Source organism: Mobula hypostoma, chromosome 26 (genome assembly GCF_963921235.1).
Source record: "Mobula hypostoma chromosome 26, sMobHyp1.1, whole genome shotgun sequence".
Lineage (NCBI taxonomy): Eukaryota > Metazoa > Chordata > Chondrichthyes > Myliobatiformes > Myliobatidae > Mobula > Mobula hypostoma.
The window spans coordinates 2597011-2618637 of NC_086122.1; the positions used below are offsets into that span (position 1 = coordinate 2597011).

At 44.4% G+C, this 21627-nt stretch overlaps 1 protein-coding gene across 7 annotated transcripts in view; it reads left to right on the forward strand.

Moving 5' to 3' along the window:
• LOC134338213 (adhesion G protein-coupled receptor B2-like) overlaps positions 1–21627 on the forward strand; it is a 1212788-nt gene that overhangs the window by 466403 nt on the left and 724758 nt on the right. For all 7 annotated transcript variants that reach the window (XM_063033890.1, XM_063033884.1, XM_063033886.1 and 4 more), the window contains one exon: positions 11648–11749. In XM_063033890.1, coding sequence (XP_062889960.1) covers positions 11648–11749 — 102 coding nt within the window. The remainder of the gene's footprint in view (positions 1–11647; positions 11750–21627) is intronic.

A 21627-nucleotide genomic window follows, 5' to 3' on the forward strand; every position in this document is an offset into this window, starting at 1 on the left:
AGGGACGGGGGAGAGAGCTGTCTAGAGCGGCTCCCCCTTTGAACCCTGAACTGTTTGAAGTGATGGACAGGCGATACCCCAGCAGGGGGATAAAAAGGGACTGGTTCGCTAAGGCAGGACACACACGACACCCGAGGTAACGAGACCCTGGAAGCGGTGCGCCTCTCAGAAGTCGATGGGAAGCTCTTGGACGGCTGATCGGGGGATCAGCCTTAAACGCACAGGGTGGAAAGGTACAATCAGCGGGAACCCGGTGTGTGTCCACCCTCGCTTGGGTGCCAGGTTCACTGCAGAGGATCGACCGCATCTGGAGGAGGGGTCACAGTCAGTGATCTCAGGTGACATCACAAAGGACTCGCCCGAAAACTGCTTGTGAGCAATCTCGCCGGTCTGTGAGTGGAAGCCGTTCTGAATGATCAGTCGTTCCCGTTTTCTCTCTCTCTCTCCCCCCACTTTGTCCATCGCCATGGCAACGATTACTGCGAACTGAACTGAACTGAACTGGACTTTGTGTCACTTTGAAATTGGTCATTTACCCCGAGACAACGATAGAGCTTGATTGATGCTGTTATCTTAATTCTGTGCACATGTGTGTTTATCATTGCTGAACTGTTTCATCTATTATCCTTTCGATTACTGTGTTGCTTGTTTCTTTAATAAAACTTTCTTAGTTCTAGTAATCCAGACTCCAACTGAGTGATCCATTTCTGCTGGTTTGGCAACCCAGTTACGGGGTACGTAACAGTGAAAATCTACATTGGTGACCCTGATGCTTTAGGATAATTCCATGAAATTGAACATATCGGCCAATGCAGTCACTTTGAAAGTGCCTGAGTTTTGGGAGCAAAATACTGTTGCTTGGTTTGAAGAAGCCGAGGCCCACTTCACACTGCCACAACGCCAAACATTTCTCTGTGGTAGCATCACTCAACAACTCCGTGGCTGCAAGAGTGGTGAGTCTATTTGAATAACCGCCTGAACGTGGTAAATACCAATCGCTGAAAACTCACCTTTTACAAACTTTTGGATTATTGGTGTCTAAGTGTGCCAAACAGTTACACTCTTTGCCTGGTCTTGGCAATGCTAGACTATCAGAGCTAATGGACCACATGCTGTATCTTCTGGAAAATCACCATCCTTCTTTTATTTTTAAAGAACTCTTCATGCAACAAATGCTTGATCAAGTTTGTGTAGCCTTGCTAATGCACCCATGAATGACTATAGGGAGCTTGCTAAAATGGCTGATAGTCTGTACTCAGCCAAGCAACCGTACATAATTCCACCCCTTTTCCCTGCTTCAGTAAGCCCAGTCAGCAACATAAGCATGCGAAACAGACTATAAATTAATGCTGTGAAAGAGACCATGGTAGGTGTGTGTTTTTACCACATTCACTTTGGTACCAACGCGAGGAAGTGCCAACCACCTTGCAGCTTCAACAGTGCCAGAGCACTAGAACATCAGAGGTCTGCGAACACTGTGGACTCCAGCTGCCAGGGATGTCTATTGTTCATTATGGACACCCTTTCAGGGCAATGCTCCCTATGTGACATGGGTGCTCAAGTGAGTGTGCTGCCACCATTGTCTATTGATGAGAAGGCAAAGAAAGAAGAAACCTTGCTGGAGGCCGCCATTGGCAGCACGATCCACATTTAGGGGCACCCCGGGTGACACTCAGCTTCAGTGGTCAACGTTACACATGAGACTTTGTTCTGGCTAAAGTGGCTAGACCTCTGTTTGGTGCAGATTTCCTGTGTGCCCAAGGACTGTCATTCAATCTTAAGAGCTGCTGGCTTGTGGATGTCAAGGACTTTGGTTTATTACCCTGCTCTCTCAGTAAGTTCTCCACGATGATTCTGTCAAGTGCTGCAACACCACACGTGAGTTTACTCAACTGCTGGGAAAATTTCCAAACCTCACTGATTCCACGTTCTCAGCTACACTCACAAAACATGGGGTTGATCATCACATTTCCACAACTGGAGCACAAGTCCATGCCCGCATAGATAAACTGGACCCAAAAAATCTCCAAACCACAAAGGCTGAGTTTGCCAATATGGGAAGACTTGGCATTGTATTCAAGTTGAACAGCACCTGCCTTCGGCTCTCCATATGGATCCTAATTCCAATGGCGGTTGCTGCCCATGTGGCGATTACTGATGCGTTAATGAGGTCACCATCCCCAACTGTACCCAGTTCCACATGTCCAAGACCTTTTGGAACATTTGACTGAAATGTTAACTTTTTCCAAAGTCGATTTAGTTAGGGACTACACCTGGTGCCTGTGTGCTTGGAGGACGTTCACAGAATGGCTGTGATACCCGCATTTGACCTCTTTGATTTTCTGTGCATGCTGTTTGGGCTTTTCACCAAGATGGCACTGTGTACGGCGGCTGTGTTGTGAGCCGTGTTCCAAATCTACAGTATACTACTAATTTTTACAATCTTCTCAGCATTTTCTGCTCAAGTAGCTGATAGTCACATAGATACGATAGACTAACCCTTCTGAACATCGGAAAGATGGCATTTACCCATTATGTGCCGCCTTTCCTACACTGGGAACTCCTGCTTGCGCGATCCATGGGAGACTCATCTCTTACACCGCCACTACCTTGGAGGAAGCGCCGGAGGTGATGGAGAAGGGCTGGCGTCCTGGTGACGCTGAGATGGCGTGCAAATCGACCTCTGCTCCCTAGCATACTTCTGGCAGATGTTCAGTCCCTGGATAACAAGCTGTGCGAATTGAGCTAGAATCTCCTACCAGCAGGAAACAAAGAAATGTAACATTTTGTGCTTCGTGGAGACCTGACTGACAGAGGAGATGCAGAACCACATTATTGAACCCTTTGGATTCTCCCTGTTCCGAGCGGAAAGATCAACAAACGTCTCTGGGAAGAGTAAAGGAGGAGGGGTATGCTTCATGGTCAACAATGCTTGGTGCGACCCCCAGAATGTGCATGCACTCAAATCCTTTTGTTCCCCAGATCTGGAATACCTGGTGCTGCTGTGCAGATCCTACTGGCTGCCTAGGGAGTTCACGGCTGTTATCATCACAGCGGTCGGTGTACATTCCACCACAGACGGATACTGACCTGGCTCTCGAGGAACTGTACGAGACAATCAACACGCTGGAGACTGCACACCCAGAGGCTGTCTTCATCATTGCCGGTGACTTTAATCGAGCATCGCTGACGAAAGTCTCTCTGAAGTTTTGTCGGCTCATTCAGGTGAGCACTCATGGAGTTAGCACACTTGACCACTGCTACACTCCCTTCTGGAATGCTACACTCTCCTTCGCTCAGCTTTTGGAAATCAGATCACTTTTTGTTCCAGCTTTTGCCGACGTACAGGCAGAAGCTGAAACGAGGCGTCCATAGTTAAAACGGTCCACTGTTGCTCCAACCAATCGGCCTCCATGCTGCAAGACTGCTTCGATGACATCGACAGGAATGTCTTCCATAATTAGGATGTCTCCATATTCATGGGTGGAGTCACGTGCTTCATCTGGAAGTGTATCAACGATGTTGTCCTCCAGAAGTCGGTCAGGGTCTTCCCAAACCAGAAACCCTGGATCAGTAGTTCAGTGCGAGCAACCCTTATCGCACAACATCGAGCTTACGTCGCCGACAATCAGCAGGAGCTCAAGAGAACCAGCTATGATCTGTGCAAAGCTGTCAGGGCTGCAAAACAACAATACAGGGACAAGACTGAGTCAAGATTTACAACAAATAGCACACGTGACTTGTGGTGTGGGTTGCATACCATTGCAGACTTCAAAGCCAAATGTTGTGGGGCTGCCAACATCGCGGCCTCTCTCCCAGATGAGCTCAATCACTTTTAAGCTCGGTTCGATGTCGCTAACTCTGACCCTCCGAGGAAAGCCACCGCTACAACCTTCAACCTGGTCATCCCTGAGGCTGAGGTACGCAGATGTTTCTAACGAGTGGACAGTCACAAGGCTGCGGGACCGGACGGCATCCCAGGGCAAGTACTCAGAATGTGCACAGCACAACTGGCAGCTGTGTTTACTGACATTTTTAACCTCTCCCTCTCCCAGTGTAGAGTGCCGTCCTGCTTCAAATTATCCACCATTGTCCCTGTAAAAAAAGACCAGGGTAACATGTCTGAACGACTGGCATCCTGTTACACTCACCTCCATAATAAGCAAATGCTTTGAGAAGTTGGTTAAGAATTACATCTGTAGCATGTTACCACCCAAACTGGATCCCCTACAATTCACCTACCGACACAACCAATCGACAGACAACACAACTGACTTTCTACATACTGTCCTTACCCATCTGGAGAAGAAGGATGGTTATGTGAGAATGTTGTTCTTGGACTACAGTTCAGCATTCAACACCATAATCCCATCCAGGCTCGACAGGAGTCTCAGAGACCTCAGATGACCCTGCCTGGTGCAGCTGGATCCTGGACTTCCTGTCAGATCGCCGGCAGGTTGTAAGAGTGGGCTCCCTTGCCTCCACCCCTCTGATTCTCAATATAGGAGCCCCTCAAGGCTGTGTACTGAGTCCCCTCCTTTACTCCCTGTATACCCATCACTGTGTCATCCCCACAGCTCTAATCTGCTAAGTCAGTTTGCTGATGACACTACATTCATTGGCCTACAGAGAAGAAGACATCTCTCTGACACAGTGGTGTCAAGAAAACAACCTCTCCCTCAATGTTGCAAAAACAAAGGAGCTGGTTATGGAATACAGGATGAATGGAGACAGGCTAACCCCTATTGATATCAATTGATCTGGGGTTGAGAGGGTAAACATCTTTAAGTTCCTTGGCATCCACATCACTGAGGACCTCATGTGGTTTGTACACACCAGCTGTGTGGTGAAAAAGGCACAACAGCATCTCTTTCACCTCAGACGGTTGGAACTTTGGTATGGGCCCCCAAATCCTAGGAACTTTCTACAGGAGCACAATTGAGAGCATCCTGACTGGCTGCATCACTGCCTGGTACGGGAACTGTACCTTCCTTAATCACAGGACTCTGCAGAGAGTGATGCGGACAGCCCAGCACATCTGTACTTGTGAACTTCCCATGATTCAGGACACTTACAAAGGCAGGTGTGTAAAAAGGGCGCAAAGGATCATTGGGGACCCGAGTCACCCCAACCACAGTTTTTTCCAGCTGCTACCATCCGAGAAACGGTACCACAGCATAAAAGCCAGGAGCAACAGGCTCCCGGACAACTTCCACCAGGCCATCAGACTGATTAACTCATGCTGGTTTGAGTGTATTTCAATGTTACATTGACCGTTCTATTTATTATAAACTATTGCAAAAATCAATGCACATTTAGACAGAGACGTAACGTTAAGATTTTTACTCCTTATGTAATTGAAGGATGTAAGAAATAAAAGCAATTCAAAAAGAAATGCAGCACAGACTTTCCAATGACTGATGGACTCTTTTTTTTCTTTTTTTCAACCTGGATGATAAATTTGTCGCCAGTGCATCCAAATCTGAACACATACCTCATCTCTGTACCATTGACATTGTCGGCTATTGCAATTGGTGTGAAACCCCTCCCATTAAAAGTAGCCGCAATTATGGAATTCCCATTGCCCCACACTATCAAAAACTACAGGAATTTTTAAGTGTGGTGAATTTCTACTCCTGACTTCTTCCCATGAGATGCTGAACTTATGCTCCCCCTTTATAGTGCGCTGAAAAGGCAATATCTCTAATCAAATGCTTGTCTGGTCAGCTGACATGACCAGGGCATTTGATGATACCAAACAATCTCTTTCCAATGTGACCCTACTGGTGCACCCTCTCTCCAGAGCACCCATAGCCATTACTACTGACTCTTCAGACTATGCTGTGGGTGCTGTGCATGAACATCTGGTCAGAGACGTGTGACAGCCACTCACCTTCTTCAGCCAGCAGCTCCGTCCCCCCGAAAGGAAATACAGCACGTTTGTCCATGAGCTCCTCTGTTTCTGTTTGGCTGTCCACCATTTTTGTTTTGTTCCAGAGGGTTGCCATTTCACAGCATCCGTTGACCGCAAACCCCTCCTGCGCACGCTGGCCAAACTATCAGACCCTTGATCTGCACAGCAGCAATGCATCTGGCCTACATATCAGAGCTCACAAGTGATATACAACATATCACAGGGAAAAATAAGGATACAGAGTCATAGAAAAATTCAACAGTGAAACAGGCCCTTCAGTCTAAGCCAGGGGTGTCAAATTATGGGCCCGCAGGCCGGATGCCGCATCCGCGAAGGGGTCCAATCCGGCCCGTGGGATGATTTGGGGAGAAAAGTATATTCACGACCATTTATTTGTACGGCAGCCGCTCTCTCTCCCACCGCTGTCTGTGCCGCCTGCTGTACCAGCAGCTTGTTGTGTGTACTCAAAAAACAATAGGAGGCAGTTAACCACCCGCTGTGCACAAGCACCTACCACCCTGCACTGAAGACCACTAACGTCGTCAGACACAGTATAAACACACAGAGTACTCAGGTAAGTAACACCTGTAGCAAGGTTGAAACTGTTTGCTGCTATGGTTCAAAATGCTTTCCAAGAAAAGAAAAGTTGACATCGAAGGTCAGATATTCAACGATAATTGGAAAGATCATTTTTTCTTCTGTGAGGTCGACGGCAAACCTGTGTGTCTGATATGCTCGCAACTAGTGGCTGTGGCAAAAGAGTACAATGTCAAACGACACTATGAGACGTCACACGGAGAAAAATATGACAAATATGCAGGACGACTCAGAACGCAAATGGTAAACGAGCTTGAAGCAGCCCTGAGAAAACAGCAATCAGTGTTCATCAAAAGTCGAGAGACTCATGATGGAGCTGTCAAGGCCATTGTTATTGCCAGCAAAATAGCTGCTGCATCGAAGCCATACTCAGAGGGGGAATTCATCAAAGTATGCATGCTGACGGCGGCTGAGCTGGTGTGCGCTGAAAAGAGACAGGCTTTTGGTAATATCAGCTTGTCAAGAAATACTGTGGCAGAGAGAATCGGGGACCTTGCAGGAGATTTGAACAGTCAACTAAAAGACAAAGTGAAGTAAATTATTGCTTTCTCTATTGCAATTGATAAGAGCAGCGGCGTGACTGATGTAGCTCAATTGGGAATATTTATTTGTGGTGTTGATGAATCTTTGACCGTCACCGAGGAGTTTGTGGAGATGGTGCCCATGACAAACCCCACAACGGCGAACGATGTTCTCTCCAGCCTCATCGAGGCCTTGGACAGACTGGGGGCTGACTGGAGTCACGCTGTCAGCGTGGTAACAGATGGCGCACCGTCCGTGGTCGGGAAAAAGGCAGGTGTTGTTGCAAAACTCAGAAAGAAATTTCAGACGGAGAATCCAAAGCAGGATTTCCAGAATTTTCATTGTATTATACACCAAGAGGCGTTATGTAGCAGGAGCCTGAAAATGGACAATGTCATGGATGTAGTGATCAAAACGGTTAATTTTATTAGAGCCAAGGGACTCAACCATCGGCAATTTGACACTCTTTTGTCCAAAAGTAATATTGGACATGGCCTACCCTACAACACTGAAGTCCGCTGGTTGAGCAGAGGGGTTGTGCTCAAACGTTTTCTTCAATTACATGCGGAATTTGAATGAATGAGAAAGGGAAGCCAGTGGCAGAGTTGGATGACCCAGATTGGCTTCATGATCTTGCATTTTTGGTGGATATAACAGAGCACCTAAATGTGCTTAATGTTAACATGCAAGGCCACAACAAACTTGTTACGGAATACTACGATAACATTCATGCCTTTCAAATTAAATTTGGCCTGTGGGAGATGCAACCCAGCTCATTTCCCCTCTTTGCAGTCTGTGTGTGTCACTCATGGGAATAATGACAGCATGGACAGGTACAAGGACAAAATATCATGACTGAAAAGTGAGTTTCAGTATCGTTTCCAAGTCTTCACTCAGCTCCAGAAGGAATTCTCACTATTTTGCTCGCCGTTTGCCATCAACGCAGCATCAGATGTGCCAGAGGAACTCCAAATAAAACTAATTGAAATTCATTGTAAGTCAGCTTTGAAATATAAATTTGAGACTGTGGGTCTGGACTCATTCTATCAATACCTGGGACCGATGTACCCCAAGGTGACAGACTTTGCCTCAAAGATCCTTTTCATGTTCGGGGCAACATATCTCTGTGAACATGCGTTCTCCATAATGAACATTAACAAATCCAAACTGCGCTCGCAGCTGACACCCAGATATCTAAATGGCATTATGGAAATCACAACTGCCCAGAAACTGGTCCCTGATGTTGACAGGCTGTTTAAAGCCAAGAAATGTCAGGTGTCTGGAATCAGCAAGTGAAAAATGAGTGACACTGTTCGATGCACTGCGACATGTAAGCAAAATGCATTAAGAAATATTGAGTGTCATAATATTGTGATTTGTTCATTTTCTGACTTCTATTATCGTAAATATGATCACTTCAATAAAAATTAGAGGCTAACAGTGTTCATTGTCTGAGTTTGATTGCCGGAAGCAGGCTAATAAAAATTAGGTGCAGTTGTGTAGCCTACATTTACAATTTGTTTCGTTAGGTCTACATTTGTGTCTGCTAATGTTCGACTTCAAATGGTTTATTAATAGAAAGAGTGTGGCTCCCAAAACAATCTTAGCCAAAATAGCATCGTTTTTTCTCTCTCTCATCACAACTTTCTTGTAGCCTACGACTGTAAGTTAATACTAATTATAAAAGTAATGCTTGCTAGGCAATCTTCTTCATAATAAACAAAATTCGTAAAGTGAAACACTTTGTAGTCATAGCAGAGACTGAGACACATGAGAGCAGGTCGAAAAAAACGAAGGCAACGAAAGCTGTAGGAACACGTGTGTGCACAACTGATCCGGCCCGCATGAAGTCGCATTTTGCCCGATCCGGCCCATGACCTAAAATGAGTTTGACACCCCTGGTCTAAGCGGAATCAATTAAACTGCTTATTCCCATCGAACTGCACCCAGACCATAGCTCTCCAAACCCCTACCATCCATGTACCTACCAAAAATTCACCACTTGATATTTACATCTTTCCTGTATGTAGGTGACCAAAACTATACCCAGTACTCCAGATTAGGCCTTACCAATGTGTTATACAACTTCAACATAACTTTAGAAACATAGAAAACCTACAGCACAATACAGGCCCTTCGGCCCACAAAGCTGTGCCGAACATGCCCTACCTTAGAACTACCTAGGCTTTACCATACCCCTCTATATTTCTAAGCTCCATGTAGCCATCCAGGAGTCTCTTAAAAGAACCTACTGTATCCGCCTCCACCACCGTCGCCAGCAGCCCATTCCACGCACTCACCACTCTCTGCGTAAAAATCTTACCCCTGCCATCTCCTCTGCACCTACTTGCAAGCACCTGAAAACTATGCCCTCTCATGTTAGCCATTTCAGCTCTGACTATCCACGCAATCAATGCCTCTCATTATCTTGGAACTTTCTATCTCCTGTATTCAATAATTTGAGTTATGAAGGCCAATGTGCCAAAAGCTTTCTTTATGACTCTACCTGAGCCACCACATTCAATGAATTATGGACCTGTATTCCCTTTGTTCTACCACACTGCTCAGCGCTCTATGTTTCACTGTGTAAGACCTACCCTGGTTGTCCTACTGAACACCTCACACTTATCTACATTCATTTCCATCTGCCATTTTGCAGCCAATATTTTCAGCTGGTTCAGATCCTGCTGCAAGTTCTAAAGTCTTTCTCAATGTCCATAACACTCCCAATCTTAGTGTCATCCACAAATCTGCTGATCCAGTTAACCACATTATCATCCAGATCATTTATATAGTTGACAAACAACAAGGGACCCAGCACCAATCCCTGAGGTACTCCACTAGTCACAGACCTCCAATCAGAGAGGCAACCATCTATTACCACTCGCTAGCTTCTCCCACAAACCCAATATCTAATCCAATTTGCTTCCACATCTTGAATGCCAAATGACTGAACCTTCTTTACCAAGCTCCCATGCGAGACCTTGTCAAATTCCTTGTTAAAGTCAATGTAGACAACTTCCATTGCCTTGCTTTCATCAACCTTTCCTTGTAACTTACTTGAAAAATTCTATAAGATTTGTTATACATGACCTATCATGCACGAAGGCATGCTGACTATCCTTAATCAGTCCCTGTTTATCCAATAGCTCCTGTATCTGGTCGTTTAGTATATCTTCCAATTACTTTTCCACAGCTGATGTCAGGCTCATTGACCTATAATTTTCTGACTTATTTTTCGAGCCTTTCTTAAACAACATTAGCTATCCCCAATCCTCCAGTATCTCAGCTGTCACAAAGAATGATTTAAGGATCTCTGCTAGGGCCCCAGCAATTTCTGCACTTGCCTTCCAAGGGTCCAAGGAAACACTTGGTCAGACCCTGGGGATTTCTCCACCCTAATATGCCTTAAGACAGCAAATACCTCCTTCTCTGTAGTCTGCATAGAGTCCATGACACTGCTGTTGTTGTCCCACTTCTATAGACTCTGTGTCCATCTCCTGTGTAAATGCAGATGCAAAAATTTAATTTAAGATCTCCCCCTATATCTTTTGGCTTTACACATAGGTTACCATTCTGATCTTCCAGAAGACCAAATTGTCCCTTGCAATCCTTTTGCTCTTAAAATGTCTATAGAATCCCTTAGGAGTCTGCTGTTTTTCTGGTATGAGCTACAGAAAACTGCTCGTCAACAATATTGGGACACAATGTAGAATGGCCCGGTGTGTTGGCATGGTTTTAAGCACAAAGGAGCACTGGGTTCAGTAAGCATTCTTGAGTCTGGGCATCAGGTGCAATAGAAATTTTCATGGAGGCTCAATAACCAGAGTAGCTGTTAGCATCCTGCTTCTCTACCATTACACTAAATACCTTTACATTGAATTTCAAGCTTTGCATCTCCACATTCTGCTAATTCTATCATCTTGTGCAGTCCTGATTTTAATCCTTGATTGATACTTCTGACCCCCTAGACCGAAATACCTTCCTAAAACTCTCCCTCATTTTACCTGTCCTCTCCTTTGGATCCTTACAACTCCAGCAAAAGTTTATCAATTGTGACAACAATTATTTCTTGGTTTGATGTCCAACTTGCCTGAAGTTTGCTCCTGTTAAGTTAATGTTAGAAGTGTAATATAAATGTAAGTAAATATTATTGTGCATATTAACCCCTGACAACTGTTATTGGCAAAGTGAGTAGCCACAGTATTCTTGTGACTGTTCTCTTTGATTGTTTTAATACACACTTATTAACTTTGTTTAAACCAAAGAATGTTGAAGTGGCACAGAATGCAACAGTGAATAAAGATGACTGACGGATGTAAAACATCAGCTGAATTTTTAACTACTTTGAAGGCACACTTAGATTATTCCATCTATTTATTAAAACTGTAAATATAACTAGGTTTATTCTACAACTGCTATCATTCTACAAATAACAAGTAGTCAGGATTGAGTAAAGATCAGAACTGCATTGCCTTTCACTTTGAAATGTAATGCAGATAATATTAAATGGGTATCTCTAATAGCAAAAACTGACAATGTACAAAGAAAATTTTATTTTCAAATTGCTCTTCAAAATTTTTAACTAGTCTAACTTATTTGCCTTTCCTGCAGCTCCCCATGAGATGTGTAAAGATGACTACATTCTGACAATAACCTGGAAAAGGACAGCAGCTGGAGAACTTGTTTATAACAAATGCCCTCCTAATGCTACAGGTAATAAACTGAAAATATTACATTTCCAAATGGAAAAAAAGTTCTTAAACCAGTTACATTATTTTGGTTCAGAAGATACAGATGTTTTGATAAAGTGAGAAAAAAGCTGGCAGATTCAGGTTAGCTATAGTGTTATAAAATAAAAATCAAGGTTTGTTAGTTGATGGATTGAAGTGAGAGTTATAATCGGAAGTTTTGTTTTAACTGTTCATTAAGTTTGAACATGCTCTTGAATTGTTTCCTCCTCTGCCTCAGAAACCTGCTTTGTGATACATTGCATCAGATAGAGTTTTGAACTTTGACTCTCAGAAATTAGTTTATTGCAAAGAAAACTGGAACAATTTACTCTGGAAAATAAAATTCAGAAGAAGTACAGCAACTTTTCATATTCTTAATTTTCCCTGGCAGTGGATTACAGGCACCACCACTCTCACATGAAATAGATGTCTTCTGGTATTGGCCATACGCCATTGAGAAAAAAAAGGTGGTGGCAGTCCATTCTATTTATGCCCCTCATAATCTTATACGCCTCTGACAAGTTGCCTCTCATCCTCCATCACTCCGAAGACAAAAGCCCAAGCTCTCTGAGCCTTTTCTCATGAAGACACGTTCTCGAGTTCAGGTGTTATCCTGGTAAATATCTCCTTGTACCCCCTTGGACTCTATAGAAATCTTATATATCCTTCCTGTGAGGCGACCAGAATCGAACACAATACTCAGAGTATGGCGACCAGAATCGAACACAATACTCAGAGTATGGTCTAATCAGAGCTTTATGGAGCTGCAAGATTACTTCACCACTCAATCCCAGAACTAATGATACGCTCCATCAACTAACACCTGTGGACAAATCAATTCTGAACCCATGCATCCAAGTTTCCATTGATCCTATACCTCATAACTTCTGGATGAGCTTACCATAGGGAGCCATTGATAAATCACTCACATTTTTTCCACGAATATAAGAGATGCTCTAATATTTAGTTATCTCTCACAGTTAGGCTTTTTTTGCAGTATAGTTCAAAGTAAATCTATTATCAGGTGTGTATATATCACCATATACAATAAAAAAGCAAATAATAATAATAAATAAAAAAGTAATGGCTGGGATGGTGCTGGATCCGGGGGCTGGTGGGTAGGTGAGGGCAAGGGGAACTCTGTCCCTGTTGTGGTTGTGGGAGGATGGGGTGAGGGCCAAAGTGCGGGAAATGGAGGAGATGCGGGTGAGGGCATCATTGATGACAGTAGAAGGGAAACCACGATCCTTAAATAAAGAGGACATTTGAGATGACCTGGAACGGAAAGCCTCATCCTCGGAGCAGATGTGGCAGAGACGGAGGAACTGGGAATAGGGAATGGCATTTTTGCATGTGGCAGGGTGGGAAGAGGTATAGTCGAGGTAGTTATGAGAGTCAGTGGGCTTGTAGAAGATGTCAGTGGACAGTCTGTCTCCAGAGATGGAGAACGAGAGATTGAGAAAGGGGAGAGAAGTGTCCGAGATAGACCAAGTGAATTTGAGGGCTGGGTGGAAGTTAGAAGTAAAGTCGATGAAATTGACGAGCTTAGCATGGGTGCGGGAAGCAGCACCAACGTAGTCCTCAATGTACCAAAGGAAAAGGTGGGGAGCAGTACCAGAATAGGTTTGGAGCACAGACTGTTTCACATAACCAACGAAGAGGCAGGCATAGCTAAGGTCCTCACCTACCACCCCACCAGCCTCCGGATCCAGCACATTATCCTCCGCAACTTCCGCCACCTTTAACAGGACCCCACCACTAAGCACATCTTTCCCTCTCCACCCCTCTCCACTTTCTGCAGGGATCAGTCCCTCTGCGACTCCCTGGTCCACATGACCCTCCCCACGGATCTCCCACCCGGCACTTATCCCTGTAAGTGCAAGTGCTACACCTGCCAACATTCAGGGCCAGAAACAGTCCTTCCAAGTGAGGCAACACTTCACTTGTGAGTCTGTTGGGGTCATCTATTGCATCCGGTGCTCCTGGTGCGGCCTCCTCTACATCGGTGACACCCGACGCAGATTGGGGGACCGCTTCGTCGAGCACCTCCACTCCATCCACCACAACAGACAGGATCTCCCAGTAGTCACCAACTTCACCCACAGAGAGGCTTTGAGGAAAGAGAAGCAGAATAAACGGTGTAAAGACAGTAAGGTAGAAGGGCTGAGATGTGTGTACCTCAATGCAAGAAGCATCAGGAACAAAGGTGATGAACTGAGAGCTTGGATACATACATGGAATTATGATGTAGTGGCCATTACAGAGTCTTGGCTGGCACCAGGGCAGGAATGGATTCTCAATATTCCTGGATTTCAGTGCTTTAAAAGGGATAGAGAGGGCAGAAAAGGGGGAGGAGGGGTGGCATTACTGGTCAGGGATACTATTACAGCTACAGGAAGGGTGGGTAATATAGCAGGATCCTCTTTTGAGTCAATATGGGTGGAAGTCAGGAACAGGAAGGGAGCAGTTACTCTACTGGGGATATTCTATAGGCCCCCTGGTAGCAGCAGAGATACAGAGGAGCAGATTGGGAGGCAGATTTTGGAAAGGTGCAAAAATAACAGGGTTGTTATCATGGGTGACTTTAACTTCCCTAATATAGATTCTCACCTGACTAGTTCCAAGGGTTTAGATGAGGCAGAATTTGTTAAAGTGTGTCCAGGATGGATTCCTGTCACAGTATGCGGACAGGCCGACCAGGGGGAATGCCATACTAGATCTACTACTAGGTAATGAACCGGGTCAGGTCACAGATCTCTCAGTGGGTGAGCATCTGGGGGACAGTGACTACTGCTCCCTGGTCCTTAGCGTTATCATGGAAAAGGATAGAATCAGAGAGGACAGGAAAATTTTTAATTGGGGAAAGGCAAATTATGAGGCTATAAGGCTAGAACTTGCGGGTGTGAATTGGGATGATGTTTTTGCAGGGAAATGTACTATGAACATGTGGTCGATATTTAGAGATCTCTTGCGGGATGTAAGGGATAAACTTGTCCCGGTAAGGAAGATAAAGAATGGTAGGGTGAAGGAACCATGGGTGACAAGTGAGGTGGAAAATCTAGTCAGGTGGAAGAAGGCAGCATACATGAGGTTTAGGAAGCAAGGATCAGATGGGTCTATTGAGGGATATAGGGAAGCAAGAAAGGAGCTTAAGAAGGGGCTGAGAAGAGCAAGAAGGGGGCATGAGAAGGCCTTGGCGAGTAGGGTAAAGGAAAACCCCAAGGCATTCTTCAATTATGTGAAGAGAAAAAGGATGACAGAAGTGAAGGTAGGACCAATTAGAGATAAAGGTGGGAAGATGTGCCTGGAGGCTGTGGAAGTGAGCGAGGTGCTCAATGAATACTTCTCTTTGGTATTCACCAATGAGAGGGAACTTGATGGTGAGGACAATATGAGTGACGTTGATGTTCTGGAGCATGTTGATATTAAGGGAGAGGAGGTGTTGGAGTTGTTAAAATACATTAGCACAGATAAGTCCCCGGAGCCTGAAGGAATATTCCCCAGGCTGCTCCACGAGGCGAGAGAAGAGATTGCTGAGCCTCTGGCTAGGATCTTTATGTTCTTGTTGTCCACAGGAATGGTACCAGAGGATTGGAGGGAGGCGAATGTTGTTCCCTTGTTCAAAAAAGGTAGTAGGGATAGTCCGGGTAATTATAGACCAGTGAGCCTTACGTCTGTGGTGGGAAAGCTGTTGGAAAAGATTCTTAGAGATAGGATCTATAGGCATTTAGAGAATCATGGTCTGATCAGGGACAGTCAGCATGGCTTTGTGAAGGGCAGATCATGTCTAACAAGCCTGATAGAGTTCCTTGAGGAAGTGACCAGGCATATAGATGAGGGTAGTGCAGTGGATGTGATCTATATGGATTTTACTAAGGCATTTGACAAGGTTCCACACGGTAGGTTTATTCAGAAAGTCAGAAGGCATGGGATCTAGGGAAGTTTGGCCAGGTGGATTCAGAATTGGCTTGCCTGCAGAAGGCAGAGGGTGGTGGTGGAGGGAGTACATTCAGATTGGAGGATTGTGACTAGTGGTGTCCCACAAGGATCTGTGTTGAGATCTCTACTTTTCATGATTTTTATTAACGACCTGGATGTGGGGGTAGAAGGGTGGGTTGGCAAGTTTGCAGACGACACAAAGGTTGGTGGTGTTGTAGATAGTGTAGAGGATTGTCAAAGATTGCAGAGAGACATTGATAAGATGCAGAAGTGGGCTGAGAAGTGGCAGATGGAAGTTCAACCCGGAGAGGTGTGAGGTGGTACACTTTGGAAGGACAAACTCCAGGGCAGAGTATAAAGTAAATGGCAGGATACTTGGTAGTGTGGAGGAGCAGAGGGATCTCGGGGTACATGTCCACAGATCCCTGAAAGTTGCCTCACAGGTGGATAGGGTAGTTAAGAAAGTTTATGGGGTGTTGGCTTTCATAAGTCAAGGGATAGAGTTTAAGAGTCGCGATGTAATGATGCAGCTCTATAAAACTCTGGTTAGGCCACACTTGGAGTACTGTGTCCAGTTCTGGTCACCTCACTGTAGGAAGGATGTGGAAGCATTGGAAAGGGTACAGAGGAGATTTACCAGGATGCTGCCTGGTTTAGAAAGTATGCATTATGATCAGCGATTAAGGGAGCTAGAGCTTTACTCTTTGGAGAGAAGAAGGATGAGAGGAGACATGATAGAGGTGTACAAGATAATAAGAGGAATAGATAGAGTGGATAGCCAGCGCCTCTTCCCCAGGGCATCACTGCTCAATACAAGAGGACATGGCTTTAAGTTAAGGGGTGGGAAGTTCAAGGGGGATATTAGAGGAAGGTTTTTTACTCAGAGAGTGGTTGGTGCGTGTAATGCACTGCCTGAGTCAGTGGTGGAGGCAGATACAGTAGTGAAGTTTAAGAGACTACTAGACAGGTATATGGAGGAATCTAAGGAGGGGGCTTATATGGGAGGCAGGGTTTGAGGGTCGGCACAACATTGTGGGCCGAAGGGCCTGTACTGTGCTGTGCTATTCTATGTTCTATGTTCAGCTCTGCTTCCCACTCCCATTCAGATATGTCCATACATGGCCTCCTCTACTGCCATGATGAGGCTAAACTCAGGTTGGAGGAGCAACACCTCATATACCGTCTAGGTAGTCTCCAGCCCCTTGGTATGAACATAGAATTCTCCAACTTCCGGTAATTCCCTCCCCCTCCCTTCCCCTATCCCTATGTCACTCTGCCCCCTCCCCCAGCTGCCTACTACCTCCCTCATGGTTCCGCCTCCTTCTACTACCCATTGTGTTTTCCCCTATTCTTTCTTCACCTTTCTTGCCTATCACCTCCCTGCCTCCCTTCCCCAACCCCTCTATCTTTCCCCTTACTGGTTTTTCACCTGGAACCTACCAGCCTTCTCCTTCCCACCCTCCCCCCACCTTCTTTATAGGGCCTCTGCCCCTTCCCTCTACAGTCCTGACGAACGGTTCCGGCCCGAAACGTCGACCAACTTTTCCACGGATGCTGCCCGACCTGCTGAGTTCCTCCAGCGTGTTGTGAGTGTTACCGGGTTTCAGATGGTGTTTCTGTCTTTGCAGCAGAATTATTAGCAATCCTCTGGGCCTTATGGTGGTTAGAAGACTCTCGACCATGTCGGGTTATCATCTGTTCGGATTCTGCTGCTGTCATAGAGTCTATAAAAGGGAGTAAATCAAAAGTTCATTCTGACATAGTTGTTGAGATTCTCTTAGTGTTGTTTAGAGTAGGGAAGATGGGTTGTGCAGTTAGATTTTCATGGATACCTGGGCGTGCTGGGGTGGAGGGAAATGAAATTGTGGATGGCATTGCAAGGTCTTCCTTACAGAGCAGGCAAGTAGAAATTAGAGTTCCCCTAGGCAGAGCAGAACTGAGAAGTAGGATTAAAAAAAGGTATAGAGAAGAAGTGGCAGGAGGATTAGAAAAATGAATTAAGGGGCAGGCATTATTTTTCTGGTCACCCACTAGTTAAAAAGGTCTCAGACTGTTGCCTTTTAAGTCGTAGAGTTATGGTGAAATTTACAAGACTTAGGTTGGGATGTTGTGGGCTAAAGTATTATTTAAAGATAATAGGAAAACATCCTACTGGATTATGTGACTGGTAGTCCAGAGACAGTCCAGCATATTTTGCTGAGCTGTAATCGATACAAAATTGAAAGAAGCATGTTGTTCAAGAGGCTATCTGGCTTAAATTTATTTTGGTTTTCTATTAAATCGTTGTTTGGCCATCAAGAGAATCAACATCTGATTGAAGAGTCTATCATTCAGTTTATACGTGAGACTAGGTTGTATTCGAGAATTTGAGTTCCTTGAAGTTCTATAATTAATTATACATCCTGCGGAGGGCTGTAATATGCCTAGATGCGTCTAAACAGCCAGAAGTTGAAGAAAAAGAAGAAGAAGGGATTCAGTTGTTGTTCAGACCAAGCATCAGAATGGGGAAGAAATGTGACCTAAGTGATTTTGACCATGGAATAACTGTTGGTGCCAGATAGGGTGAGGACCTCAGAAACCACTGATCTCCTGGGATTTTCACGCACAACAGTCTCAAAAATATATTGATAATGGTGAGAAAAACAAAAAACGTCCAGTGAGTGGAGGCTTTGTGGGTGAAAGCACCTTGTTAATGAGAGAGGTTAAAGGAGGCTTCCACAGTCATTAGCACAGGTGCACCACAAGTCTGTGTGCTTATCCTCTTGCTCTACCTGCTTAGTACTTATGACTGTGAGGTTGACTACAGCTCACAAGAATGTTGCTGGGTCTGGAGGACCTGAGTTATAAGGAAAGATTGAGTAGGTTAGGACTGTACTCTTTATTTGGTATACAAAATTATGACAGGTTTAGATAGGGTAAATGCAAACAGGCTTTTTCCACTGAGGTTGGAAGGAACTACAACCAGAGGTCATGGGTTTAGGGTGAAAGCTGAGAAGTTTAAGGGGAACATGAGTGGAAACTTCTTCACTCAGAGGGTTATTAGAGTGTGGAATGAGCTGCCAGCACAAGTGGTGCATAAAAGGTCAATTTCAACATTTAAGAGCCATTTGCATAGGTACAGGGATAGTAGGGATGTTGAAGGCTAAGGTCCTAGGGCAGGTCAGTGGGTCTAGACCGTTTTAAATGGTTTTGGCATAGACTAGATAGGCTAAAAGGCCTGTTTCTGTTCTCTGTCTCCCCATCTCCTTCCATCTCCCTTCTCCCTCTGTCTCTTCCACCTTCTGTCTCACCCCCACTCCCCCACTCCCTCCCTCTCGCTCTCACCCTCGTACACCCTCTCTCACTATATTTAAGTTTGCTGATGATTGCTGTTGGCCGAGTCAAAGGTGGTCATGAATCAACATGTAGGAGAAAGATTGAAAACCTGGCTGAATGCTGAATCACAGCAGCCTTTCACTCAATGTCAACAAAAACAAAGAGCTGATTATTGACCACAGTAGCAGGAAATTGGAGGCCCATGAGCCAGTCCTCATCAGAGGATCAGAGGTAATTTAAGTCCCTCAGCATTATCATTTCGAAGGATTTGTCCTGGGTCCTGGGTCCAGCACACAAGTGCGATTTCAAACGCACAGTAACGATTCTACTTTCTTGGAAGTTTGTTGAGATTTGGCATGTCATCTACATCTTTGACAAACTTCTGTAGATGCATGGTGGAGGGTATACTAACTGTGGTTGTATCATGGCCTAGAATAGAAACACCAAATTCTTTGAAAGGAAAGGCTTATAAAAGGTAGTTGATACAGCATAGTTCATCGTAGCTATAACCCTCCTCATCATTGAGCATATCTACAAGGAGTACTGTTCCAGGAAAGCAGTAGTCATCATTAAGGATCCCCACTGTCAAGGTCATGGTCTCTTCTCACTGCTGCCATTAGGAAGGAAGTACAGGAGCCTTAGGTCCTACACCACAGGTTCAGGAGCAGTTATTACCCCTCAACCATCAGGCTCTTGAACCAGATTCGATGACTTCCCTCAATACCCAACACTGAAATGATTCCACAACCCATAGTCTTTCAAGGACTCTGCTGCTCATGTTTTCAATATTATTTATTATTATTATTTTATTTTATTTTATTTTTCTATTGTGCATTTCGCTATCTTTTGCACATTGGCTGCTTCTCTATCTTTGTGTGTAGCTTCTATTGTGTCTTCTTGTATCTACCCACAAGAAAATGAATCTCAGGGTAATATATTGTGACATCTACAGTATGTATTTTGATAATACATTTATTTTGAACTTTTGAACTTTGAGAAAGTCCAGACTGCTTCATGCTGACAGGCAGGTGACAGCAGCTCAAATAACCACGCATTAGTAGTGTGTGGAAGAGCATCTCCAAATGCACAACATTTCAAACCTTGAAGTGGATGGGCTACAGCAGCAGAAGACCATGAGCGTAGATTCACTGAGCACTTCATCAGGTACAGGATGTACCTAACGTCCTGTAATATTGTACCCTCCTTATCAGCCACCAAGATCCAAAGCTTGCTCTACTTTCATCTGGACGAAAAATTAAGTTTAGTTATGGGAATATAGAGTTTAGCATGTTATTTCATTTAAAATCAAATCAGAATGATTTAAATTTAGATGTGGCATACTGTAGACTGACAATATTTAATGCCCGAACCATACAGCAACAAATGCTAAATCCTGCCTTTTTCGAACAGGGACAGTGATCTGTTGTTTACCTCTATGATCATATTCTCTGTGGTTACCAACTGCTGTTTATAGGGCTCTCTTTTCTTCATTTTCTCCATGATGAGTCAACGATAGCTTGTTCTAAAGGGCTATTTAGTGCACCCGAGAATTAGGCAAACGTATCATGACTGTTACTGGCAAAGCTTTGAGAATATTTGTGGAGAATATTGTGAGCTGAAGGAGGTGTCATTTCATTGTATCAGAATTATGGTGAGTGGCAAGGCCAGATGGTGAAAAAGAAGCAATGAAAAAGGAAATACAAAGCCAAAACGTCTCTCACTTTACCTGCATAATGACCCTTGACATTCCCCAAGGACCTAACTTCGGGCACTTCCCATTTCTCATTTGCCACCTGGAAGCATGGCACTAGTTTTCACATGGACACTATGATATCCATCTTTATCACTACCTCTCCTGATCTCCACACTATCATGAATTTGTCCAACAGTCAACAGTGTGTGAACAAATTTTCCTCCAATTATATACCAAAAGACTAAATGTCATCTTTAGTTCCTGCTGTAAACTCATTTCCCTAAAAGCCGATGAGTAACGTTTTCTTTCTTCCTGACAACTAAGCATGCAACTCTTACTGTTTGTCACACGCATGAATGATTTGCATGTGAATGGAGGAGATATGATCAGTAAGATGGCAGATGAAGATTGATGAAGTTGTCAACTGAACAAAGGAAACCTTGGAAATGAGACTAGACAGGGAATGTGATCTCAGGAAGGGTGCTTAACCAATTATAAGTAAGGTGAGGAAGTCTTCTCTGAGTGTTTTGAATTCTTTAAGCCCAGAGAGTTCCAAATGCTGTCAAATAAATATATTTACAGCTTACTCAATAGCACAATGAAACATTTTTTTTGATGTAGCAGGAAAATTAAATTGGAGTCAAAACTTCTGTTGAACGTCAAGGTTGGTTCAAGGGACCAGATGACCTGCTTCTATTTCATCTGTTAAAGCATTATACAATATTCATGCACTTTGGTAGTAGAAATAAATGTGTGGACTATTTTCTAAATGGGGAGAAAATCCAGGAATCTGAGATGCAGAGGGACTTGGGAGTCCTTGTGCAGAACACCCTGCTGGTTGAGTCGATGGTGAGAAAGACAAATGCCATGTTAGCATTCATTTCAAGAGGCCTAGATTACAACAGCAAGGATAT